This window comes from Leopardus geoffroyi, chromosome X, assembly GCF_018350155.1.
Source record: "Leopardus geoffroyi isolate Oge1 chromosome X, O.geoffroyi_Oge1_pat1.0, whole genome shotgun sequence".
NCBI lineage: Eukaryota > Metazoa > Chordata > Mammalia > Carnivora > Felidae > Leopardus > Leopardus geoffroyi.
The window spans coordinates 77,527,340-77,555,212 of NC_059343.1; the positions used below are offsets into that span (position 1 = coordinate 77,527,340).

The 27,873-nt window shown below is 33.3% G+C and overlaps 1 protein-coding gene across 5 annotated transcripts in view; it reads left to right on the plus strand.

The window, feature by feature from the left end:
* Positions 1 to 27,873, plus strand: part of DIAPH2 (diaphanous related formin 2) — a 995,484-nt gene that overhangs the window by 245,681 nt on the left and 721,930 nt on the right. For all 5 annotated transcript variants that reach the window (XM_045470691.1, XM_045470696.1, XM_045470695.1 and 2 more), the window contains 6 exons: positions 1,181 to 1,317; positions 3,273 to 3,381; positions 15,109 to 15,219; positions 21,357 to 21,475; positions 23,676 to 23,792; positions 26,175 to 26,293. In XM_045470691.1, coding sequence (XP_045326647.1) covers positions 1,181 to 1,317; positions 3,273 to 3,381; positions 15,109 to 15,219; positions 21,357 to 21,475; positions 23,676 to 23,792; positions 26,175 to 26,293 — 712 coding nt within the window. The remainder of the gene's footprint in view (positions 1 to 1,180; positions 1,318 to 3,272; positions 3,382 to 15,108; positions 15,220 to 21,356; positions 21,476 to 23,675; positions 23,793 to 26,174; positions 26,294 to 27,873) is intronic.

Consider the following 27,873-nt stretch of genomic DNA (forward strand, 5'->3'; position numbering starts at 1 on the left):
AAGACCAATATGAGTTGTATTTTATTTTATTTTATTTTATTTTATTTTATTTTATTTTATGTTTTATTTTTTAAAATTTGCATCCAAATTAGTTAGCATATAGTGCAACAATGATTTCAGGAGTAGATTCCTTAATGCCCCTTACCCATTTAGCCCATCCCCCCTCCCACAACCCCTCCAGTAACCCTCAGTTTGTTCTCCATATTTATGAGTCTCCTCTGTTTTGTCCCCCTCCCTGTTTTTATATTATTTTTGTTTCCCTTCCCTTATGTTCATCTGTTTTGTCTCTTAAAGTCCTCATATGAGTGAAGTCATATGATTTTTGTCTTTCTCTGACTAATTTCACTTAGCATAATACCCTCCAGTTCCATCCACATAGTTGCAAATGGCAAGATTTCATTCTCTTTGATTGCCGAGTAATACTCCATTGTATATATATACCACTTCTTCTTTATCTATTCATCAATCGATGGGCATTTGGGCTCTTTCCATACTTTGGCTATTGTTGATAGTGATGCTATAAACGTGGGGGTGCATGTGTCCCTTCGAAACAGCACACCTGTATCCTGTGGATAAATGCCTAGTAGTGCAATTGCTGGGTCATAGGGTAGTTCTATTTTTAGTTTTTTGAGGAACCTCCATAATGTTTTCCAGAGTGGCTAAACCAGCTTGCATTCCCACCAACAATGCAAAAGAGATCCTCTTTCTCCGCATCCTCTCCAACATCTGTTGTTGCCTGAGTTGTTAATGTTAGCTATTCTGACAGGTGTAAGGTGGTATCTCATTGTGGTTTTGATTTGTATTTCCCTATAATGAGTGATGTTGAACATTTTTTTCATGTGTCGGTTGGCCATCTGGATGTCTTCCTTGGAGAAGTGTCTATTCATGGGATTCTCTTTTTCCCTCTTTCTGTCCCTCCCCCTAGCCCACTCATGCGCTCTCTCTCTCTCTCTCTCTCTCAAAATAAATAAATAAACAGGCACCGCACTGTCAGTGTTCTAGGGCAGAGCCTGACGTGGGGCTTTATATACATGCTATTTTGACCTGAGCTGAAACCAAGAGCCAGAGACTTAATTGACTGAGCCACCCAGGCACCCTGTAAGTTGCTTTTTAAATTAAACATGCATTACATAGGCATTTTGAATGAGGGTTATTGTTTTTATTTTTTCTTTTTCTTTAGTTTGGATTGCAAAGGATTCTAGGAGATGAAAGGAGTCTTTTGCTATTGGCAAGAGCAATTGATCCCAAACAACCCAACATGATGACTGAAATAGTAAAAATACTTTCTGCTATTTGCATTGTTGGAGAAGAGAACATGTAAGTATTGCTGTATTACTATATTAAGTGCATGGAAAATAGTACTTGAGGAAGCCCATATTGTGATTTTCTTTAGATTACTTGCATGAAAATTACTTTAGATTACAATTTAAAAAATTAAATTGTAGAAAATAATTTACTGGCAATTTACCATATCTATTTTTACATACAGGATTTAAAAAAAACTTTTTTTAAAAACTTTTTTAACGTTTATTTATTTTTGAGACAGAGAGAGACAGAGCATGAATGGGGGAGGGACAGAGAGAGAAGGAGACATAGAATCTGAAACAGGCTCCAGGCTCCGAGCTGTGAGCACAGAGCTCGATGCAGGGCTTGAACTCACAGACCGCGAGATCATGACCTGAGCCGAAGTCGGCCGCCCAACCGACTGAGCCACCCAGGCGCCCCTAAAATTTTTTGACAGAGATTTTAAATAGAATTCTAGTGGGAAATTCTTCAAAGTTGGATTCATATTGAATAAATAGAATTTTATCTAGCTGAAGGTAAAGCAATCATTATAAAAGTGGGGAAAAATCAGAGAGCAAATATGGCTAAATACATACACACACATACACAAATATCCTCTACATGTGCCTATCAAAAAATTTGACTTCCTTAACCCACTGAATTGACCAGATGCTTTTATTTTGTACTATGATTTTATTTAAAGTGGTATTTTACTTTATTTGCCTATGATAAATGAAAAGATGAAGTAGTTATGCATAGAGTGAAGTAAACCTGTTAAACAGAAAGAACAAAAAAGATTGTAATTATTCAGAGAGCATGTATGTGTTAATTTTAACAAGTCATTGCTGAATGTACATTAGATCATACCTTCCTATGGAAATAATATTGACTGAGAAGAAAAATTTCAGATTTGATGTCATTAACAAGCCCAGTTAGTAAGGAACCATTGTGATAAAGGATAAAGTATCCTCTTACGGACATGAACTAAAATATTTCTTCTGAACATTTCGTGTGACAGTAATAATTTCTGTTTGAATCAGAACAGGGCCATGAAAAGACTTAAGAATATTGTAATACATTGGCTTTTTCATACATGTTAGAATAAAATGAGATCTTGCTTAATGCTGCTTAGTGTACTTAGAAACAAAAGACAAACACTAACCAAAAATATTATCATAGAGCATTAAGTCTTATCTCAGAGCAAAGAATGAAATAACATATACAAAAGTAAGGTTTCCTTAGGTTTCATGGAAAAATTCGTTTATATATGAGTAAACAATATTTTTCTTGTCAATTGGGTTTTCAGTATTTAATTCCTATAATATAATCTATTCTGGTATATGTTTTATAATTATAACTATAGTTCGATAAGCATAGTATACTCCAGGGAGGTTAATTTGATTCAGACACTGTATAGTGATAGTTTCCAATAATTTTCTTCCGGTAAATAATTCTCTTGTGCTAGGTAATTATAGATGCTTTTCTAGTTACCTAGCTTTTCTCTTTTAGTTTTTGTTTCTTGTTCCCATTTTCAAAGATTGTTGATGTTTTCAATTCTTTTAAATGTATTTGCTCTTTCCAGCACTTTATTATAAGGTTTTAATATTGTATATGCCATATTATACCTAAATGATTATTAATAATCATGTTGACGCATGAAATATCAAAACCTGAAATTTTAAATTTCACTGTTTATCAACTAAGGATCTTTTAAAAATTATAACCTAGAAAATTTATTTTCCTAAAGTTTTTAATTGAATTTTCATTTTGATGGCCCAAAATTATTTAAAACTATCAATATTTGACTTGTAGAAATATGTGGATAGGAAGGAACACAACTCTTAAATTGTGGTGGTCTTTATAAACATCAAGTGCTAGAAAGGAAATAGGGAAGACTGAAAGATAACCCATATCATAATGTATGTATAAGATGGATTTCTCATTTCTATTTTTTTTCTGTGTGTGTGTGTGTGTGTGTGTGTGTGTAGTCTTGATAAACTTTTAGGGGCAATAACTACAGCAGCAGAAAGAAATAATAGGGAACGATTTTCACCTATTGTGGAAGGATTAGAAAATCACGAAGCTTTGCAATTACAGGTGAGTTCATTTTGTCTTCAACGGCTTCTGGGGTTATATTTAAAGTACTCATTTTGTATGATGCCAACTCCATTCTTTCTAGTATTTAAATAGAATGGAACATAAAAATTAAATTCTTCCTGTTGCTTGGTCATTTATAAAAGCTAGAAATTTTGTCTGTGAGAGTAACAATTTGTTTAAAATTAGGAAAACTACTTCAAGTTATTATAATATGGTGAGTATGATTATCATTAATATTTGGAAGAAAGTTAGTAAATAAGAAAATAAACCATTGGGGTACTTGTGTGGCTCAGTTGTTTAAGCATCTGACTCTTGGTTTCAGCTCAGGTTGTGATCTCTCGGTTTGTGGGTTTGAGCCCTCCATCAGGCTCTGTGCTGGCAGTGCAGAGCCTGCTTGGGATTCTCTCTCTCTTCCTCTCTCTGCCTCTTTCCTGCTCTCTCTCTCTCTCTCTCTCTCTCAAAATAAATAAACATTAAAAAATAAAATAAACCATTGAAATTAAAGCTTTAGCAATAATCAAGTGTAATAGGGCAACAATTCAGACAATGCTATTATCCTAAGTTGATGAAGTCTGTGGGCTTATTGTAGAAATTTAGGAAAACTAAGCATATCTCTCTTTATGTCATTCACACAACATTCAGATATCTGATTCACCAGAATGTTGAGGGGGGGGGTGAATTACAACTCTTTGGTCAGGGTCTATCTGATAGCCCTGTATATACTGAGACTAAATGTCTTATTTAGAAAATGACAAAACTCACTATTTTTTCTTAGATGGTTTCAGGAATAGACCCATTTTATGAAAGATAACTTTGTTATTGAGTGATGAGAAGTCATATTTATTGACCATATTTATTGTGTGAGATCATGGACTAAGAATTTTAATTTACATAAATTATCTGATTTAATTCTCATAACAACTGAGCTGTGTAGGCCTTATTATCATGTCCATTTTGTTTATGAGATGAATAGGCTTATTGAGACTAGATAACTTATCTATGCTGATACAGCTTGTAAGTGGCAGACTTAGAATTTGACATCAGGGTTTTTGGTCTTTGATGCTCATCTCTTTCTTTTAGACACTGTTTACCATTTAATGCACCATGGTGATCTTTTTCTGAATTAATTTTTAAACTACTGTAGTATCATTCAACAAAGAGAAGATGGTTACACATTTAATTTTATCAAATTATTTAGTAGGGAGTGTTTAAATGTTAAAATTTCTTATCTAATGTAAAACAATTTATTTTATCATTTTTTAATTTTTTATTGTGCTATAAATTATTAGTATCTTTTTTTTTTTTGCCAGGGTTTGAAACTACAGCAGATAGATGAATTGGCTTGTCAAAGAGAATACTGTAGTGTTACAAAACTATAATCTCTCTTTAAATATTTAAGGATCTTGGTTAGTTGTTTTTTCTCTAACTATGATTATCATTTTGGGTAAACTTTTATGGTGTGCCTTTTATGTCCAATGTATTACATTTTAAATAATTGGGATATTTCATTCTGCTTTCCTTTTTAAAATATACTTCTTATTATATATTATAATATACTTATTATATAATATATATACTTATATACTGTACATTATATAAAAATTCTGTCACTTTTTTTCAAATGTTTATTTATTTTTGAGAGAGACAGAGACAGAGACAGAATGCAAGCAGGGGAGAAGCAGAGAGAGAGGGAGACACAGAATCCAAAGCAAGCTCCAGGCTCCAAGCTGTGAGCATGGAGCCTGATGCAGGGCTCGAACTCATGAACTGCAAGATCATGACCTGAGCCGAAGGAGGACGCTTAACCGACTGAGCCACCCAGGCGCCCCTCTCTCAAAATTTTTAATATCTCTACTGAAATATTTGAAAAGATTTGAAAGATTTGAAAACTGTACTTTTTTTCTTTTAGAGACACAGCAAGTAGGGGAGAGGGAGAGAGAAAGTGAATCTTAAGTAGGCTTCATGCTCAGCATGGAGCCCAACGTGGGGCTCCATTTCATGACCGTGAGATCATGACCTGAGCCAAATTCAAGAGTTGGATGCTCAACCAAATAAGCCTCTTAAGTTCCCCTGAAAACTGTACATTTTAGATGACTTCTTGAAATCTTTGTTCTTGTTTCTTTAGTTGGGCTTACCTAACTAAATATCACTGGCATTCAGTCATATATAGGAGTTTGTACTTGTCTCACAATGTATGTATAGGAGAAATAAGTGTTTTAGATACATTCAATGTCTTCATTACTTACTCAAATCAGTCACTCAAAATCACACAGCTATTGAAGTGTGGAGATGTAATTTGAAGCCAGGTCTTTGTGATGAATCATTTGTATACTGCATTTTCTTCCTTTTAAAAATATTTTTTAAGTTTTTAAAATTTATTTTGAGAGAGAGAGCATGAACAAGGTAGGGGCAGAGAGAGGGAAAGAGAGAATCCTAAGCAGGCTCCATGCTGTCAGTGCGGAGCCTGACACAGGGCTCAAACTTAACAAACCATGAAATCATGACCTGAGTGGAAATCAAGAGTCAGACACTTAACCAAGTGAGCTATCCAGGTGCCCCTGAAATTTCCTAGTTTGATGAGCTACAAAAATTAGTAATTTGTTATATGCAAAGCCTATCACTCTTACACAAATTATGAATTGGGTTTTTTTTTATTTGAACTATTTCATGTCAATGAAAAAAATTTCATCTAAAATTTCAAAAATATTTTCAGAATACAGAATGAAACACAAAAGTTTAAACTTATTGTTTAAAAATTATAATTAGTGCTGTATTTTAAATGTAATAGAATTACATTTTCTATTTCTGTAGTACCCTGAGACTTCTCAAAATGTTATTATAGTCGCAGGAAGTAATTCTGTTAAAATACAGCACTAATTTTATTTTTAAATAACAATTGTGTACATTTTTCTCTTTTTTTTGGTGGATTTTAAAACAGGTTATTTACTTCCCATAGAAGTTTTCAAGGTCATCTTTAAACGGAAATTTTGTACTTATGATAGGATTTTCATAATCTGCAATAGTTCAAGAAACAGAGAGACAGTAAGTCATATATCTTCATATGCTCTCTCTTCACTGACTTCCCTTCAGCTAAGTAGCATTCTTAGTTCTTACCCATACTGCAATACTTTTGATCTTACTTGTTCTTTGAACCAACCTCTCTCCTTCCTTTTTTTATTTCATAGTCTCAGTCTCTAAAAGAATCATCTGTACTTGTTTTCTGTTTCCTAAATTTCCTTTTACAACTTAGGATTTTCAAAGTTATTAAAAAGATCAACAGTGATCTTCTAATTTCAAAATCCAATGGCCTTTTTCTAATCCTCATCATTTGGCAATATTAATCGCCTCCCTCCTTGAAAATTTTACTGCCTTTGGCTTTATGGTCCCCATTCTCTCCTTGCTCTCTGACTACTTTAACTGCTTTGTCTCTTTTTCATGTGTTTCTCCTCTTTTTCTTGGGTATTTTTTTTCTCTCTGTTCTATCTTTGGCCCTTTTATATTATCACTTTTGTTTACACATATATCTGTACATTTATATATATACACTTGTATGCATACATATGTATTTTATTTTTCTCATGAACGTTCTCAATTGTTTCTCTAGCTTTAGCATCCAGCTATATTCTAGTGATTCCCCAGAATTATAAGTCCATCTCATCTCTCTCTCTCTTTTCAAACTTACATGTCCAAATGCTTAACTGGATATCTTAGAGACATCATAAAAATAAGAAATTAAAGATAGCATGTATACATCACATACCCATGTTCTAATACTTTACACATTACCTCGTTTTAAACCTCACAGCAATTCTAGGAGAAAGATAGTAGTATCCCCATTTTATATATGAGGAAACAGGCTCGTAGAAGTTAGATAACTTTCCAAGGGCCACAATGTGATTAGGAGCAAAAGTCCAGATTAGACACTAGGGAGTGTGGCTCCAAAGTACATGATCTTAACCACTACACAGTACCTCACCTTATTAAAACTAAGCAAGTAGCCCTACACACCTCAGTAGCTCCTGCAGGCATCTCTGTGTTACATCATAGCTCACTAACTCACATATTCAATCACACCCCTGAGGCAGCAAGAAAATAATTATATAATTATATCTAGGATATTTTGTTTAAGAATGTAGGAATTATCTAATTCATTTCAGAAAGAGTTCTGTGCAAAAACAAATGTTCATGCTTACATAGACAAACCCTCAGATATATGGACTGATTCTTTGTACATTGATTTTTTTCATAGTGGTTCACAAGTCTTCAGATTTTACTCTAAGCATACTTGTAAATTAGCTATTAGTGCACTCATGCCATCACACGGAGGATGTAGCCTTGGATAAATCATTTATCATTTGTGAGTACAGGTAAATTTATAATAAAACAAGGTGCTACAGCTTATGAATAAGGAGAAAATTTGTGGAAAAGTAAATGAATGTGTTAAATATTAGGTGTTGAATGAATACCTGCTAGCACTTAGGAAACTTGTTCTATTTATTGACAGTTTTATATTACTATCGTTTTTAGAGTGGACTTAGTATAATGGGGGGGCTGTATAGATATATTTATACAATGTAGTCATTTTTCAAGTTCATATAAAAGTAACTTCTGACTTAAAGGATGTCTTTCCTTTTATGTCTATTTCAAAGATGATTAATTGTCAAATATATCTTTTTTGTGTCATGGAGGGTCACTAGTGACCTCCATTATATAAAAAGCAAGACACTTTTTAAGTTGTCATATTGGCGTCTTCAGCACCATTTGACACTATTGATTATTCCTATCAAAGTTCTCTCGTTCCACAATTTCCATAATACTAACCTCTCCTTGTTTTGTCTCTTATATTTTTAAATCTTTTAAATCTTCTGTCTGTATATTTGGCCCTAAAATATACTGCTTCCTAAGAGCTTAATTCTCACTTCTTTGGTCCTTTGCTTTGGTTCATTGCATTGCTCATTCTGTACATTGTCCTTGGACAGCCTTATCCATCCTTATGACTTGCATCTAGTACTTCTATATGATGAATTTCTCTGAACTCTTCTTTTCCAAATTCTACTGACTCAGACAGACCCCCCATATGGTCAGCTGCCTCTTGGCTGAATTTCAAATTCAATATTGTCCTTAATGCTACTTACCTGCCTATTCTTCATCCTTCTCCTTCCTACTCTAATCCTCTCTCCAATCTTAACCTGCCTTTCTTTTGTATTCTCAATCCTGGTTACCTTAGCATTATCCACTGGGTAGTATAAACCAGAAACACTATAGTCATCTTTGAATCTATTCTTCTCCATTCACCATTCCTTCAGTCACCAAATCCTACAAACTCTACTTCCTTAGTGTTGTTCTTTCCTTCATTGGTATCCCTTCCCCTCCACCTCTGCTGCCATTTGTGTATTTCAGTTCATTGTCACATCTCACCATTTTGCCATTTTTCTGGACTCTTAAATATCTTCTACCTTTTATTCCAACCCCTTTTAAATCATCTTCCACAGAGTTATAGTTTTGAAGTACAGTTCTTGTCATATCACTGCTCAAAATCCAACAAGATCTTCCTGTAACCTCTAGGATTAAAATGTAGTCTTAGTACACACAAAATACTTCATCATCATCATCATCAAAATACATCATCATATCTGTAGCCTCATATTTCACCACTCTTCTACTTATACTTCACCACTATTCTACTTATATGTTTTGGTCCAGTCACAGTGTGCTCAGAATCCTGAACATTTTATGCTGTTTTTTCCTTCTACCTCCATACCTTTGTACATGGCTTCATCTGCCTGGACTTTTTCTCCATTTCCTGATTTAATTAACTTGCTCTGTACATTTGTATCTTTCTTGTTTTGTACTTATTTGACTTAAACCATCTTTTTTCCTAACTCTTGCTGGGGTAAGATAAAGAAAGACCTTGTTAATGTCAACAAAGTACTTAATAAGGTCAAGTGTGTGACCGTGTCAATAAAATTTTAAAAGCACACTTTGTCACAGCTAGTGGCAATATGGATAATCTGTCTGAGAATGCCCTAGAGTTGGCAATTATTGTACTCCATAGCTCTTTGAATTGTGATCAAACAGAGAGATAGATGCTTGTATAGTTTTCAGACCTGGTAAGTTAAATAAAAGTTTGTAGCATTTTTCCAATAATTTTGTGAGGATATTTCATGTTAAAATAGTTCCCCTCTCTACCACTTTGGTAAGAAATGGAATACATTTTTTTTTGTATTGCTGTGTCTCATGCTATTAAAATTTGAGATATCTCATTACCATTCACCCATTATATTTTAATCATTGTATTGAGGGCAATTAGAGGTTAAACAGAAAATCCTAAATGAATGCAGAACTTGCCTTTACAAAGTTTATAATCTCTTTTGTGATATTTCACACTCTGTATCACATCCCATACCGCAGGATGAAGACAGTAGCATCTTGTGACTAAAGGATGTAGACCATTATTGTAGAAAGAAAATATACTATTATAGTAAAGGAATAATCCTAATGTGATGGAAAAACTGATAGTAATTCAGTTTAGCATATAATTATACATGGTACAAATTATTGGATCTTTATCACATGCAGAGTTGGTGGTTTTTATCTATACATATTCATGCATTTATTTGGCAGCATATTTATCATGTAGAAAAGGAGACCCCTGAAGTACAAATAAAGAAACTGTTTTAGTGGTTAAGAATCAGAATTTTGGTCCTATCCTACCATATTTATTAATAATGGACAAAATTTGCTGATTTACTGTGACGTTTAAATTTTAATTCTTGTGGAAGCTATATTTAAAACAGATATGGCAGACCATTTTGAAACTTAGACGTATTATAAAGAAACTAAGCAACAGAAAGAATCTGGAAAAATGGACTTTGTGATATTCAGTTCAAGGGTACTTGCTTTTCTTCCCAGTGTAAGGAAAAATGCTATTCAGCAATGCCAGATTTGTGCATTGTAGTGTTGTACAAAGAATCCCAAACAGTCATGAGACATGAGTTCTAGTTCAGTCTTCATGGCTTTTTATTAGCTGCATGATCTTGGGCGAATCATCTAGTATTTCTAGGTTTTCAGTTTCTTTATCTTTAAAGGAACACATCAGAACAGAGTATTTGGCATTTTTAGGCAGTCTCTCTGCTTTAAAATCACATATTCTTTATTTTGCATCTCTGGGGTTGGATTTTTTTTTAAGCAGATTGATTTTGCCTTATAAGCAGACAATATAGTTCAATCATGATCTTAAAGATTTATACGCTTGGAAGTTCAACATACCAATTCTGAAACTATCATTATTTGGGAATGAGTTTTGTACTTCTTTGGAGCTTAGGTTTTAGATATTAGGCAGAAGACTTTTTCCTTAAAGCCTCTAGTGCAATGCTATCTAGTCAAAGTTTCTGCATTTTCCTTCATTCATGCCATCCAGTGTGGTAGCCAGTAGACACATATGGCTTTTGAACACTTGAACCGTTGCTAGTGTGACTGAGCATCTGAATTTTAAATGTTATTTAATTGTAACTAAACTAAATTTAAATTGTGACTGGTGGCCCCATATTGAATAGCCTATTTCTAGCCTCTGTGTGTGTGTGTGTGTGTGTGTGTGTGTGTGTGTGTGTGTTTGTATCTGTATGCAAATGTATGCTGAATAGGGAGTGGCGTGGCAGGAAGTAAAGGAAAGTGGAGACCATTATTTTGGATGATGGGATGCTACCCATACTTCATTGTTCAGGATGTATATATATGTATACACACATATACATATATACACATATACACATATATAGTGGAATATAACACATTCTGGGAACTGTTTTCTACCTTTCCTCTTTTTTTTTGTTTGTAATTTATTATGCATTTTGATAACCACATTGTTTTGTTTTCTTTAAAATTGAGGTATAATTGACTTACATGATAAGTACTTTCTATACTAGACGATATATTATTAAAATAATTGTATGCTTTCTAATTAATAGTTTCAAAGCTAGATATTTCCAGTATATTAAACGATGCAATAGTTAAATTTTATTATATTACCCATCCTTAAAATCTTTTTTTGTGTGAATCTATGAATGGAATTAATGAGGCATTTGAATGTGCTGGAAATTATTCTGTATTTGAAATAAAATGATATGGTTTAGAATCATGAGTTTTCTCCTTGCTGTCTGACCTTGTATAAGTTACCTGCTTTGAACCTCAGCTTCATCATCTGTGAATTAAGAATAATAGTAACACTTATGTTGAATGGTTTTTATGAGGAAGGCATTAAATGGTGAATTATATAAAGTCTCTATATTGTTTGGTAATTAATAATAAGAACAGGGGCGCCAGGTGCGTCTGTCTGTTAAGTGTCCGACTTTGGCTTACGTCATGATATATTAGTGAGTTTGAGCCCAGCATTGAGCTCTGTGCTGACAGTTCAGAGCCTGGAGCCTGCTTCAGATTCTGTGTCTCCCTCTCTTTCTGCCCCTCCCCTCTCCCTCCCTCTCTCTCTCTCTCTCTCTTTCTCTCTCTCTCAACAATAAAAATTAAAAAATATATAAATAAATGTGCTTTCAAATTTATTTTTTTTAAAAGAATAATACTAATGATAATAGTTTAGGGTTCTGTATTTAATTATTCAGAATCTACATAATGGCTGTTTCGTGTTTATATTTAAGTAATAATATATTCTGGCATTGAAACGAATTCTATTTTTAAAATTTAATTTTGTATTTGTAAATAGTGACAATTATTTTGGTTTTGGATTGATTTTGTTATGTCCTCTAAAAAGGGCAGTAATTACATAGTAACATAAAGATATAGACATATTTAAGATGATTTTTTTGTTCTTCACATTCATACACTATAAATGTTTTTTTTTTTTTTAATTTTTTTTTCAACGTTTATTTATTTTTGGGACAGAGAGAGACAGAGCATGAACGGGGGAGGGGCAGAGAGAGAGGGAGACACAGAATCGGAAACAGGCTCCAGGCTCTGAGCCATCAGCCCAGAGCCCGACGCGGGGCTCGAACTCACGGACCGCGAGATCGTGACCTGGCTGAAGTCGGACGCTGAACCGACTGCGCCACCCAGGGGCCCCTTATACACTATAAATGTTTTTATAAGAGGGAATCACTGTAACAGAATATGTTGGAAAATGACATGATGGTATGACTATTCTCCTTATGTTATTTATATTTAATTATATGTCTATTAGAATTTGATAAACAATAAATAGTACATTGATAAACCAGTGCCATTATTTCTTTAAATTGCTGACTTCAAAGTGTCTCCTACCTATTTTGTTTGTCTTCTAATTATTTTATAGTCAATGAATGCAACTTCTTTTTTTAACATTTTTTAAAAACTTATTTATTTTTGAGAGAGAGGCAGAGAGACAGAGAGACCGAGCACAAGCAGGGGAAGGGCAGAGAGAGGGAGTCACAGAATCCAAAGCAGGCTTCAGGCCCCGAGCTGTCAGCACAGAGTCTGATGCGGGGCTCAAACTCAAGAATTGCAAGATCATGATCTGAGCCGAAGTCAGTGCTTAACCAACTGAGCCACCCAGGTTCCCCTCAATGCCACTTCTTTTTTAGCATTCAGTTATACATCACATGTAAAGTATTTTATAGTATTGCAGTATTTGTCTTATTAAATGTAAAGGTATTTTTATGTTGATATATTCATTAATTTTATTGATTTTTACTATTTTTATCATCTCCTGATCTAAATACTTTTATTTGTATAAAGGTACAATTCCAAGACTCATTACCTTGTTTCTTATTGAAATGTTCTCTTGTAGGGTATTAATACAAGCCATTAAGCTAGAATTTCTTCTGGCAAAAACAGTCCTAGCAGATGGCAACTTTTCTCTCTATTAATTTTGGATTAGACCTGTACTTTGGCTTGTTTGGTCATGTCATAGTTGTAACATAACAAGGATCATTCAAGCACATGCAATGATAATATATTTAATAATATGTACAGTATGCAAACTTTTATCCCATCCTATGGAAACTATATAAAGACTTACATATTTTCTTATTGTAAGTAAGAAGGTTAACTAGTCCATTAAGGCATATATATCATAATAACTTATTTGAAATGTCTTTTACGATAAAGCAAGTATTTTTAATCAATTGTCTAAGTGTTTTATATTGACATTTGAGCATTCATAGGAGTTGGACTACATTGTTCAGTTGCCATTTAGATATTTAGTAATGGTAGAAACAACTTTAGTCATCCCCTTTAAAACATACAACTTTTTATTTTTGAACCTGGATGTGAAGTGGATGGACTATTCTCCCTAAAAACAGCTTAAATGGCTAAGGTACATATGTAAAAATGAAAGGAATACTTTATTTTTAATAAAGAAATATTTAAAGGAACTGTACTTTTAAACCTTTTAATATTTTCTTTCTACTTGAAAAATAACTATTAAAATGATAGGTGGGATAGGTCAAGTCAAAATACATTTGAAATATTTTCTTTTGCTTATCTGTTTTTCTCATACTATTATTTATTTGTGTCTCCTATATATGCTTGTATATATACTTGACATCTTTACCAAATCTGGTTTTCCAGGAGTTCTCTGGCAATCAACTCTTTGACACTGTACAGTGCACTCACTGCATACTTTAAAAATAATCAATTTAGGGGCGCCTGGGTGGCTCAGTCAGTTAAGCGTCTGACTTGGTTTTGGCTCTGGTCATGATCTCGTGGTTTGTGAATTCGAGTCCCTGGTTGAGTCTCTGTCAGCACAGAGCCTGCTTGGGATTCTCTCTCCCTCTCTCTCTGCCCTTCCCCCACTTGCTCTCTCTGTCTCTCTCTCTCCTCAAAATAAAGAAATCAACTTAAAAAAAAAAAAAAGAATGATCAATTTAAATGTGCAGCTCATCACTTAAACTATTATCTAGTTGCCGTAAACTTGAGCAGCATTCCCCAAAAAGTATGGATCAACTGACAATTAGCACTTTGTTGATTCCCTTCTAGCTTGCAATTACCAGAAAGTAAGTCCCCTTTATAGTAGGGAACCTCAATATTAGAAGGTAAGAAAAACCAAACCTTCTTTACAGTGTTAATATAATTAAGGAATCACCTTCATTTAAAAACAAACACTTCTATTTGTCATGCAATGCACTTTGGCATTGGTGTCACAGTGCCTTCTAGTTGATCTTAATTTACTTGCATTCATTTTTATACACAGTAAATTAATTCCTCTTAATCATATATTTTAAAACTTTATATTTTTTGCAAGTGTATCCCAATGATAGATGGAGAGAGTATAAATCAATATAATAGCTCCAAGTTATCACTGTTCCCTGTGTAATACCAGGGTACATTATTTGATTTATTTTAGAACAGTGTTTATAACCATATAGAATTGAGGCCAAGTGCACTCTGAGGACAGCTGGGTATGAAAGATACATTTCATGATCTTTTAAAGGGCTATATATGCAGACTTTTGGAACTTTGAGCTTCTCAGAGAGAATTCAATATTCCTTCATATTGTTTGGCAAAACATAGCAATACTTGGCCATCCATATTTTTGTTAAAATTATTCTGGACATTAGAAACTTAATTGTTAATTTTGTTGTTTATACTAAATCATCCTTATACTTATGTAAAAATTTACATTTCTTTTTATAGTATATGTATGTATGCCTTTAGCTAATGGAAAAATAATGATCTGAATGCAGTAAGTAAATATTCCCTTAATGAAAAAAAATAACAAAATTTGCTTTCTAATTGCAGGTGGCCTGCATGCAGTTTATAAATGCCCTTGTCACTTCACCCTATGAGCTTGATTTTAGAATACATTTAAGGAATGAATTCCTGCGTTCAGGACTAAAAACAATGTTACCAGTAAGTTGTGTATACACATTTATTATGCTAATGAACTTTAATGTTTTTCTCTCATTGGACAAAAGTATTTGCAGCAGAGTAAATAAATGTACTTTGTTCTATTTGCTTTTGTAAAGCATTAGATATTTTGTAAGCTTTTCTATATTGCAGTAATGTCAGTCTCTCTATACAACTTATGATTCAGAATTCAGCTAATGTATCCAGAGTGATGTGGGTGGTTTTTTTGTTGTTGTTTTGTTTTGTTTTCTCAAAGTCGAAAGGGAATTTCTTTTCTTTGAATTTGAATACTGAGAACATAAAAGACTGCTGCTTTTTCTTTTTCTGCAGCCTCAATTTTCATTTAAAAGTTTTTGCTTTCCTCTTTGAACTTAGATTGATATCGTTTATATTCAGCATTAAGTATGTATAGAATTTGGATTCGTATATTCTAGACACATTTCCTAAGAATGGTATTCTTGTTACAATGCTGTAGGAACTTTTCTTAAAAATAATTCCTTAAATTGAATATGAATATATGCAATAATTAACATTTTTGAAATAACTTTACAGCTTGATCTGAGATAAAGTACACTTATAAGCACAAATACAACTAATGTGATTTTTTATTTTGTCTAATATGTTAACTGAAGAGGGATTTTGTTTAAACATGGCATTGTTAAAAGACAATTGTTTAAACTCACTAGTCTCACACCTGAGAAAAAAGAAGCAAAAGGGAGTAAATATATATCATATGTACGCATATACACAAATATATATATATATATATATGTGTACATATTATATATATGTTATATAAATGCATATAATACTTAAAGTACTAGAAATACCAAAATAAGGGACATTTCATGGTGAAGAATGAGTGTGTAGCATGCATCTGTAACTCGTGCTCTGTTAATCTTAACTGAAAGTAGTTGGAATTCATCATCATAAAATGTACCATAGACTTGGGTCTACTGAAACCCATTTTGATAAGATGTATGCTTTGGTGTATCTGGTTTTAGAAAAGTTCAGTTCTACTTTGAATGGTCCTTTAACCCATGACTTTAAAAAGGAAGGAGTTGATTGCAGGTAATCAAAACAACATTTTAAGTGACTTATATTGAGGTTCACTATGCAGGTAACTTAGGCACATCCACTAGTTATGGTGTGTGTAACCCGCATTCTTATGCTGTCACAAATCTTTCCTCATGAAAAGTCTGTGGGCTTAGGTAGCTACAGATAATGTTAAAGTCTTGATTCTAGTGTGGCTTTTGAGATGTTGGCTTCCATGCTTGTCCTCACTGGGCTGGTCCTCTGTTTCTAAGGGAGTAATAATGTCTTTGGACATTTTCTGGCTACAAGGGCTCATTAACATCCTCTGCTCATTTACTAATATGCCACATTTTTTGCATTAGTTGTTGCTATTATTCTTCTATATTTTATTTCCCTGTATCTATTATAATTGAATATTCATTTTCTGCCTTATACTACTGAATATCTGATTGAGAAAACTGTGACTCTCAGTTTATTTAAGTTCTGTTTTCAGAAAGGGTATGGATGGTAACTCTTGTCCTTTTTTACTTTTCTCTGGTGTGTTCATCTTTGCTGGGTTCAGTGGTCTCATGGTATGTTACTCACTTGTTTACACTGACAATGAGGATTTTGCATCAGTGATTCTAAGCTTAAGCCTTTTGTGGCAACATGTACTTCTTAATATATGCATTCCTAATATATGTATCCAGTTAGATTTTTCTTTAAGTGTCACATCTCTTCAGTATGTCCTGATTCCTAGATCTCAGTTGTTTCCTCAGCAAGAGAAAAGAAGAAAGTGTCATGTTTCTGCCTCCTAAAGTTTTGGAAAGCAACAAACAAGGATTCTCAATTTTTTTTCTAAGACAATGGCGTGATATATGATTAAATACAGCCCAGGTCATCAACTAAAGAATTTGAACATGTACCCCTAAAGATAATCTATCAAAATCTCATTGGGGGTAAGGCAGAGATGTTTGGTTTGAAAAGAAAAATAAACCCTCCCTAGGTATTTCTTATATATGAGAATCAGAATCCAGAAAGATAGACCCAGAAGGTTAGATATTCTTTCTTTAATACCATAGATTTCACCACTGATGTTGTTCTTGTAGTTTTTTCATCACATTTGGAACAAAGGTCTGAATTGTCATACTTTAATGTACATTAGATGTACCTAATTATGTCAATTATCTAATTGACTCAATATCTAATTTCCTAAATATTTAAGCTTAAACTTCTAGAACTTTGTTAATATTAAACATCTGTACACATGCATGGAAGCTTAATAATGTATTCATAGGAGAGTTTTTAAAATCCTCACTTTTTTTCCTGTTTATTGTTACTTTATACACCATTCTAACAGGAGGAGCTCCGTAATTTTCTAGAATGTATCATATTCAAAACAGCAAATTAGATGTGGCTAAGGCTAATTCAAATTGTTGGTCCATGAATAAAAAATTATCACAAGCCTATCTGGTTGTATGAACATGTTGAATCCATGTATTGTACACCTGAAACTAATATTACACTGTATGTTAACTTACTGGAATTCAAATAAAAACTTAAAAAAAAACACATCTGTAATCATTAAGTGTTAGAGAGAATGATTCTTAGTGTTTTAATAACCCCTGAGACCATTGTAATATTATAGTACAGTGAAACGTTTTTCATACAATAATTAGAATCCTCAAGATAAGGATTATTTTAATTATATTCTGTAAGAAAGACAGATACCATATGTTTTCACTCTTATGTGGATCCTGAGAAACTTAACAGAGACCCATGGGGGAGGGGAAGGAAAAAAAAAAAAAGAGGTTAGGGTGGGAGAGAGCCAAAGCATAAGAGACTGTTAAAAACTGAGAACAAACTGAGGGTTGATGGGGGGTGGGAGGGAGGGGAGGGTGGGTGATGGGTATTGAGGAGGGCACCTTTTGGGATGAGCACTGGGTGTTGTATGGAAACCAATTTGACAATAAATCTCATATATTGAAAAAAAAACTGAAATAAAATCCTTGAGCAAAAAAAATTGTATTCTGTAAAAATTTATTTTCAATATTCCCCCATCTCTATTGATAAATTATGGTGTTTAAAGGGAGTTTATACTTCATTTATATGGAAAATTCTGTTCATAAATTTGCTTTAGCAATTTGGATTAGTGAGTTGTTACACACTATACAGTTAGTTAAAAAAGTTTAGAAAATATTAGGTAAATAAGATTTGTGAAGGAACAAGAGAGTAAGAAATTATGTCTGTAAGCATCATGCATTCTTACTCTGTTTAAAAAAAAACAACAAACTCTTATTCTGTTGAAGACTCAATTTTGATTGCTTGACTGGTAATCAGTCATGTACTGGAAATGGAATTTCCTTTGAAATACACTATGTTATAGAGACTTAAATATGTGTTTTACAGAATCTGTCAAAAATGTTCCATATCTATACAGCAATTCTGTTTAAAGAAATAACTGGACATATTTACAATATTTTACATAATTAATAATATAATTCAGTACAGTTATGATAATATATATTTTTAAATATAAAACTTTAGTGATGCATTTCCATTTCCTTTTATATGATATCATATTTGTGCTTATAAAAACTTTATTAATTAAATGTTTATTTCATCATGAATTTATGGATATATTTTTCAGGGTTTGACATTTGACTGAATGGAAGTTTTATATATGTTTGTGTATGTATATATGCATATATATTTGTATTAATGGAGATTATTAATAAGCAATATAAGGTATCACATTTCTATGTGTATATATTTTAATAATTTTTAAATGTTCATTTATATATATATATATTTTTTTTTTTTAATTTTTTTTTTTTTTCAACGTTTTATTTATTTTTGGGACAGAGAGAGACACAGCATGAACGGGGGAGGGGCAGAGAGAGAGGGAGACACAGAATCGGAAACAGGCTCCAGGCTCTGAGCCATCAGCCCAGAGCCTGACGCGGGGCTCGAACTCACGGACCGCGAGATCGTGACCTGGCTGAAGTCGGACGCTTAACCGACTGCGCCACCCAGGCGCCCCTCATTTATATATTTTTGAAAGAGAGAGAGAGTGTGTGTGTGAGTGAGTGGGGGGAGGGGCAGAAAGAGAGAGACAGACAGAGAGAGAGAATCCCAAGCAGGCTCTGCACTGTCACTGCTGAGCCTAAAGCCGAGCTTGATCTCACAAACCACAAGACCATGACCTGAGTCTAAATCAAGAGTCAGTCATTTAACTGACTGAACCACTCAGAAGCCCATATATCTGTGTTTTAATATTGTGGTATATATGTTCATATACTATATGAACTATATTTATATAACTAATGTGTTGTCCGAATTAAAAACAATTAAACATTTAGCCACTTATTTTTACAGAAAATATTTAATCAGATTGATTCCATGTTTTATAAAATTTCTGATGCTAATTAAATGGCTGTATTCAAATTAGATTTTTCTGTTTTCAAACATATTTGAAAGTGTTCAAGTTTTATAGTAAGCCTCTAAGAAGGAACATAACAATATGTTATAACATAAGACAAAAATAAGGAAAAGTCCATATTGTAAAATGTGTTAACAATTGTTTCTGCAATGACCAACATACTGGGTATTTCTGGCTTCTGCTCTTTTCTGACTGGAGTTCTGAAATCACCTGATAAAACATTCCACCAATGGTAGGAAACTTTGCATTCCAACAGATTGAAAAGTGGAAAACTAGACCAAAAGCAAGTTATTCCTAAAGAGGAAACTAAGTGTAAATGCATTTATTTGTCATTTATTCTATATGAAATTATAGAAACATACTAATACATATTTTCATATGTTCTATATGTAAATTTAAATTATGTGAATATTAGAAAAAATCTGTAAACTGCATACATTTGCATTTGGCTTTAGTAATAGCATTACATCTCCATTTATAATTGTTCTATGAATAAAAGTAGAAACAAGAAATGAATCCTATTTTGTTTTGTTGATCTAATTTGAAATACACCATGCTTGCATTTCCTTTTAGAGTTAAAACTCAGCTCTGAAATCCTAGTCCCACTTTCAGTATCACCCTTGAGCATCCACAGTTGTGATTATCGATTTGGGTTTTGAAAGCTGCAACTTAATGGACACATATTAAAACATATTCCAGGTGATATATATTAAGCCCAACAATCTCTAGTGTGGCATGCTTCCAAAGATTTTGTTCATACTATTATTTTGAAAATTATCAGAGGTTTGTATTCCATGTGCTCATAATGTATTCCAAAAACAAATCTTTGATGCCCAAGTTGGTATTTTGTGATTAGGCCAAGAAAAAAAAAAAGTGGGGGAGGAGGCTAGACATGCAGCTTGATAAAAAAAAATCTTGATGCCTTTTTGCTTCAAAATCACAAAATATCACTTAAGATTTCTTTACACAACTTTCTACACCATACTTGGGACTGTTGTGCTTGAATATATCCTTGCATTTATTCTTCATTAGTACAATTGATCTATATTTGCATTTTTTGCCAGAGGCATATGTGAATATTCTAACTTCATGAGTTCTTTTGCTATCTTTGATGAGTATGTTTAATCAAAAATGACAGCATTCAAATTGGATTGTTAGCAATTAGTTTTTTTTCAACTGTAAAAGTGATTGTTAATTTTTTTAATATAAATAATCAAAATCTGGGTCATGAAAAGAAAATGAAATTAATATAATGAGGTTCTTTAATTTTAAAATAGGAAAATACATAGTGCATTTGCTTTCTCTCCGGAAACTAAGTGCCTGGGTCAATATTTAAAATTACTTCTGTGGGGGCGCCTGGGTGGCGCAGTCGGTTAAGCGTCCGACTTCAGCCAGGTCACGATCTCACGGTCCGTGAGTTCGAGCCCCGCGTCAGGCTATGGGCTGATGGCTCAGAGCCTGGAGCCTGTTTCCGATTCTGTGTCTCCCTCTCTCTCTGCCCCTCCCCCGTTCATGCTTTGTCTCTCTCTGTCCCAAAAATAAATAAACGTTGAAAAAAAAAATTAAAAAAAAAAAAATAAAATTACTTCTGTGTATATAAATGAATAATAGTGTCTATGCTTTATTACCAAAGTATGGTGTTTTCAAACTGTTACTCATCTGTAGTTTTGTGTTTGTATATTAGGATCTAAAAGAAAAAGAGAATGATGAGCTTGATATTCAGTTGAAAGTATTTGATGAGAACAAAGAAGACGACCTGACTGAATTATCACACCGTCTCAATGACATTCGAGCAGAAATGGAATATCCTTTTGACAAGCCACAGAAATCATTTTGCATGTATTGTGAAAAAGGGATTTGTGGGTGATTGTGTGGACCATTATTAGGTTTTTTGTCTGCCAGCCCAATTTATATCCATTTATTTATATTAGTACCTCTCTATAATGCTGTCCTTCAGATTCATGTTGAGGAATTGTCAGACTATCCCGATGATTTACACAGACGATATTGAAATCTGCACAATGGCTTGCTGTATTATAGATATATTCAGTTTAATAGTCTGGAATAGACAAGAGCCTAAGGCATATACCTCAAATATAAGAATTTGGGAGGAAAAGTTCACTGAGTTCATATGTGACTATAGGTAATATGCTTCTTCAATTTTATTAAAAGTTACTCAAATGATCTAGAGATACAATTCAATTCAAATAAGTGTCTTAGTCTCAATACAAATATTTTGGTTCCTTAGTAAAAAAACAAATGTTTAGATGTGACAGTATCTGACTATAACAGGGCTATGTGGTAGAAGCGTTTGAGTCAAATACCAGGTGTAATCTTCCTGTGGCAACAATTTTATATGACAAGATTTTAGATATAAAAGATGGTTGTCATAGCATTGCTGGCCATTGTTTCACACTCAGTAAATTTCTTACTTAGGGAATTTGGAGGAGACTGGGAAACACTTCAAACTAAAATTACTTTTGAGATGGAATTTTTCTCTATGATACCTTCTTCCCTCTTCCTCCCTGCACTGCCAAAAAAAAAAAAAAAAAAAAAAAGAAAGAAAGAAAGAAAGAAAAGCTGGAATATTCCTCTCCTTGAAACTCACAGTACTTTCTGTCTTATTTATGTATAGTTCTGTTCCCCTATGAGATTGAGGGCAGAAATGTTATATTTCATCTTTTTCCTCCAATGCTACTATTGAAGTGTCTTGGAAGTATTAGATAAATGTGTGTGTGATGGATAACGATGCCATTATAATAAGGGATCAACGCTACTAATTTCTTATCCAGCATTAGTGACTCTAGTTGACATTTTCGTAATATTAAATGCTTTTTGATTAATATATATCTTGCTTCCTTGCTTTGTATAGATTTCTCTTATAATCAAACTTCACCATAAAGCTATTTTGGGTTTCATTCTGTAACCGCTTAAGGGACCTTATGAGACTTTAATTTTTTTTTTTCAACGTTTTATTTATTTTTGGGACAGAGAGAGACAGAGCATGAACGGGGGAGGGGCAAAGAGAGAGGGAGACACAGAATCGGAAACAGGCTCCAGGCTCTGAGCCATCAGCCCAGAGCCCGACGCGGGGCTCGAACTCACAGACCGCGAGATCGTGACCTGGCTGAAGTCGGACGCTTAACCGACTGCGCCACCCAGGCGCCCCTTTATGAGACTTTAATACAACACTCTTACATGGGGTATAAGAAATAATCCATCATATACTTAATTCTACTTCAGAGAAAATGTTGACATTTCAGGTTATTTTTAGAACGTTAGATTACATTTCCTTTTCTACCTTTCTTTTACATCAAGTTTCTATGTCCTCACTTTTATTATAAAAGTGAATCCATTTTTGAAATCTGTTATCTAGTTTACTAGAAGAATCTAAACTTTTACCACTCTTTTTATATCCTAAGAAAAGTATGTTTCAAGTTCTTTTGTCTTTACTCTCCATTTTTATTAAATGATGAAATACAAATAAATGCAGACAGTAACAATTTCACAGTTAGTGTTTTATCAGTATAAAATAAAACTGGTTTGTGATATTTTAGCAGTCCACAGAATGCTCCTTTACTGTCTGTATTATGTGTCAGTGAAAATAGAGGGATAGTGGCTTATGTGAATAATATAGGCCCTCTATCACAACCACAGGAAGATCAAGAGTAAACCATTTTCTCTAATGGCATTGCTGTTTCAATCATACCAGCTATCATCTCAAATTTAAAATATAATGGATAACTAATTGCTTAAGGTTTTGATGATTAAATGGTTTTAGAAATGCTCTTTTAAGTCTGTTTCTCTCATTAAAAGATTAAAGTGATTTCATAGATTTAATTTATTTATGTAAATTTTAAAATACTGGATCATGCAGTTGAAGATTTAGAAACAGTAATGGAAATAAAATGGTGAATCAATATTTAAAAAAGATGAAATTGCTTTTGTTATGAGTGAAACTTTCATCAAGAACTTTAGTGTTTTTCCTTTACTTATATTCCACTGATATGAATGAAGTGTATCATCTTCTGTATAACATGTTGAAGGATACTGCTGCTGAAAATTACTTATTATCCATTCTACAACATTTTTTGCTCATCAGAAATGATTATTATATCAGGTAAGAGGAAGTTCTGAGAGTACTAGTATTTGTATGATTTGAATTTGACTAAGTTAAGGGAAACTGATAATGTAGTGCATCCTAGGTAGTAGAGGCATATATACATACATAAATAGTGTATGAGACTTTGGTGACTTTGAGAAACATTTTTTAAAAGGCATTAATTTATTTTTAATTGGGCCAGAAGGATCTACTTATAAAACTTCATACCCCAGCAACAGGACATTTAGTAGAAAGAACCCAACAGATTTTACTGACCTTGTGATGAATTTTCTTTGCTAGATAATGGTAGCACAGAGTAAGCACTGAGGTGTCTATGGTGCAACTTTTAAGTTCTGGTACATTTTAATAAGTAAGGTTTTTCTGTTGTTTCTCCTTTCTAATATTTATTTAATAATAGATGTGATCTTATCTAAGAAAATAATACTGGTATTTCAGCTTTATATCCATTACTATAATTCTTCAAAATAAATGATTATGATAATAATAAAGTTAGAAGCTGTAGAGTCTAGTAAGTACAAATATATCTGAAAACCAGAAAGTTAGAGAAAGATTTCTGAGAGACTGAAATTATCCATAAGCTGATGGTCATGATCTTATATATAATTATTCAAGACACCCTTAGTTGTTCTTCATACTCTAATATGCATGAAATTCTGGCAACCTAGGTTCTCTGATTTCTCAAAATTTGCTTGATTAAAGGGTAGAGGCAAGCTACCATGCATTCAGGTATAGTTGCAACAAAGATGACAGTTCTAAAGTCACATGGAGAACTATTATAGTTCAGACTAGTACAGTTACTGATGGGTATCAAGATGGTACAGAGACATAGAAAAAATGGTTAAAATATTGAATTATATCCTGTTTTCTTAAAGCAGAAAAGATGGTAATTAAAATGATTGTTGTTGCCTAAAATAAGTTGTGGCAATTCAAAGGGTACTGTACCTATGGGTATACAGTTACTTGGGGAAATAATTTCTGTGAGACGATCCATTTCCCAGTAATTTTGTTTTTTTAAATTTTTTTTTCAACGTTTATTTATTTTTGGGACAGAGAGAGACAGAGCATGAACAGGGGAGGGGCAGAGAGAGAGGGAGGCACAGAATCTGAAACAGGCTCCAGGCTCTGAGCCATCAGCCCAGAGCCCGACGCGGGGCTCGAACTCACGGACCGCGAGATCGTGACCTGGCTGAAGTCGGACGCTTAACCGACTGCGCCACCCAGGCGCCCCAGTAATTTTGAATATATATTAGAAGTTACTCTAATATGACATCCTTTTCATCCTGAGAACATCGATGTGAGGTAGAAATGTGACAAGCACTTTTATTATACTTACAGATAATTAACATGGCCTCAAAGAGAGCAGTTGTGTTTTCCTTGTTTACCCAGAGTCATTGACTAGACTGATTATAATCTAATATTATTTATCCTAAAACTGATGATGACTTGAAAAAAGTCTCAGATGTGTAATATATATTACTATTTATTCTGAGTCTTGAGACCAACCACATGACAAAAAAATATAAGAGCAATTAGACTCTGTTTGGCTTCATTTGAAAACTTTTAGTGGCTTGGCTAGTTATCAGCATACTAATCTTAGGGATGTTTATATCATAATTTGTCTATGATAGTATTTCTTTCTGATGTTTCTCTGTTGAATTTATTACCCACTGATAAATACTAAATTTTCCTTAAATTTTAATGTAAAAAGTGCCTTTAAAATTTTTTGAAGTATGCAAGTAGTCATTTTTAAGACCAGAATTACCTTGATAGATCACAGAATTAGGATATGTTTAGAAATCTTTGACACTTTGAACAAATTCAGACTATGGCCATGCATATTAAGTGTGTATGCTTCTATAAAATGGATCTTTTAAAAATGTATAGAACTAGATCTTTTAAATATTGTGGCTCAGTCCAGTTTTGTAAGCTGTTATAGCTAATCTTGAGTCAAAGTGTTGTGATAAATTCAGTACCTTGTCAATGCCAAGACACTCATCCCTTATTGAAATTGAGAACTTGTGGAGGCCTGGAATCATTTCTGTATCCATGGATGTAGGACTAACAGGCCATTTGTTTTCATTAACTTTAGGAACAATTACTTAAGTGAGTAGATAAGGTTGATAAGCATGACAACCATGAATCCTTACAAACTAAAGTATTAAGTCACTCGTGTTCACAGTTAATTACATCATGATGGGTTTTTTACTATAATGTCCAGACCATTGTTAAGCATATTTCTCCAGAGAGGGTGTAATGTCTAGAATGATTTCTTCTAGCAGTGCTAGAAAAATACCTCATACTTTTATCATGCTGAACCACTTCGTAAGAAAATTGACTTGTATAGGTAGAAAAGATATTCAAGAATACTTTCTTTTTCAGGCCACAGTATTACAAGATAATTGAGGAGTGTGTTTCACAGATAGTGCTGCACTGCAGTGGTATGGACCCAGATTTCAAGTATAGGCAAAGATTAGACATTGATTTCACACATCTGATAGGTATGTAATATTATCTTCAGTGTCCTTTGATTGTGTTTTACTATCTTCTGTATAATAGTTTTGGAAGGTAGTGCTCTCACTGAAGTTCCTCATTAATATCTGGTAAGTCATTGTGTCTGTGAGTACCCAATCACTATAATTGTTAATTATGATGATCATGAGGGTTCTGCCTGTGTGATTGAAAATATTAACCTATTTGATAAGTTTTTTTTTAAATTTTTTTTTAACGTTTACTTATTTTTGAGACAGAGAGACAGAGCATGAACAGGGGAGGGGCAGAGAGAGAGGGAGACACAGAATCTGAAACAGGGTCCAGACTCTGAGCAGTCAGCACAGAGCCCGACGCGGGGCCCGAACTCACGGACCGCAAGATCGTGACCTGAGCCGAAGTCAGACGCTTAACCTACCGAACCACCCAGGCGCCCCGATAAGTTTTAATGCTCTTGAATTCAGTTTAAAGTCAGTGCCCCCCCCCCAAAAAAAACATTATATTATTATAGATGAATGTTTTACTTTTAGAAATATGACTATAAAGACCTTTGATTATGTTGGTTTATCAGTGGTGTTATAGAAATCACATGTGCAATTATAGGGTCTAATTAGTAATATAGCTATGTTATTAGTGTTCAAGTTTGAGAAAAGAAATACTGACTTCAATAACTCAAGACCTTTTAATTCAGTCAAAGTAGATCAATTTATATTTTCATAGACCTTAAAGCTAGAAAAGAATTTGAGGTGATCATGCTCATGTAATTGGGTTGCTAAGGGAATGAACTTATATCATCCTAGACTACTAGTTAGCTGTATTTTCTGAAACAATCTCTGAAGGATGATGTGAAATCTCTTGTGAAATATGCTACATTATATGACCTCATAGTTAAACAGTTTTTGTACCTAATCAAAATCACTATTGGCTAAGTTTCAAGAAAACATGAACTCATTTGTCTTGTCTTTAAAGGAAGAAAGCAAGAGCTATGGAATGCCAATTATAATTCTTCACTCCACAGCACAAGGCAGACTCATAGTAATATTCAAAGATGAATTTTTTATTATTAATTATTATGTATTTTCTGATTTTTAGATGGGTAATTTTATTTTTTAATTTTTAAAGCTTTTGTTTCATTTAATTTTAATTTTTATTTTTTATGTATTTAATCATTCATTTATTTATTTTTTAAAACTTATTAAGTATCTTCTATGTGATGCTTTTGGTAATACTGGTTCTTTTTTTTTCTCAAGTTAGTTAACATACAGTGTAGTCTTGGCTTCAGGAGTAGAACCCAGTGATTCATCCCTTGCATATGACACCCAGTACTCATTCTGAAAAGTGCCCTTCTTAATGCCCATCACCCATTTAACCACCCCTCCACCCTCCAGTCTCCCCATCAACCCTCAGTTTGTTCTGTGTATTTAAGTATATCTTATGGTTTGCCTCCTTTTCTGTTTTTAGCTTAGTTTTCCTTCCCTTCTCTTATGTTCATCTGTTAAGTTTCTCAAATTCCACATATGAATGAAATCATGATATCTGTTTTTCCCTGCCTGAATTATTTCACTTAGCATAAATTTATTTATTTTGAGAA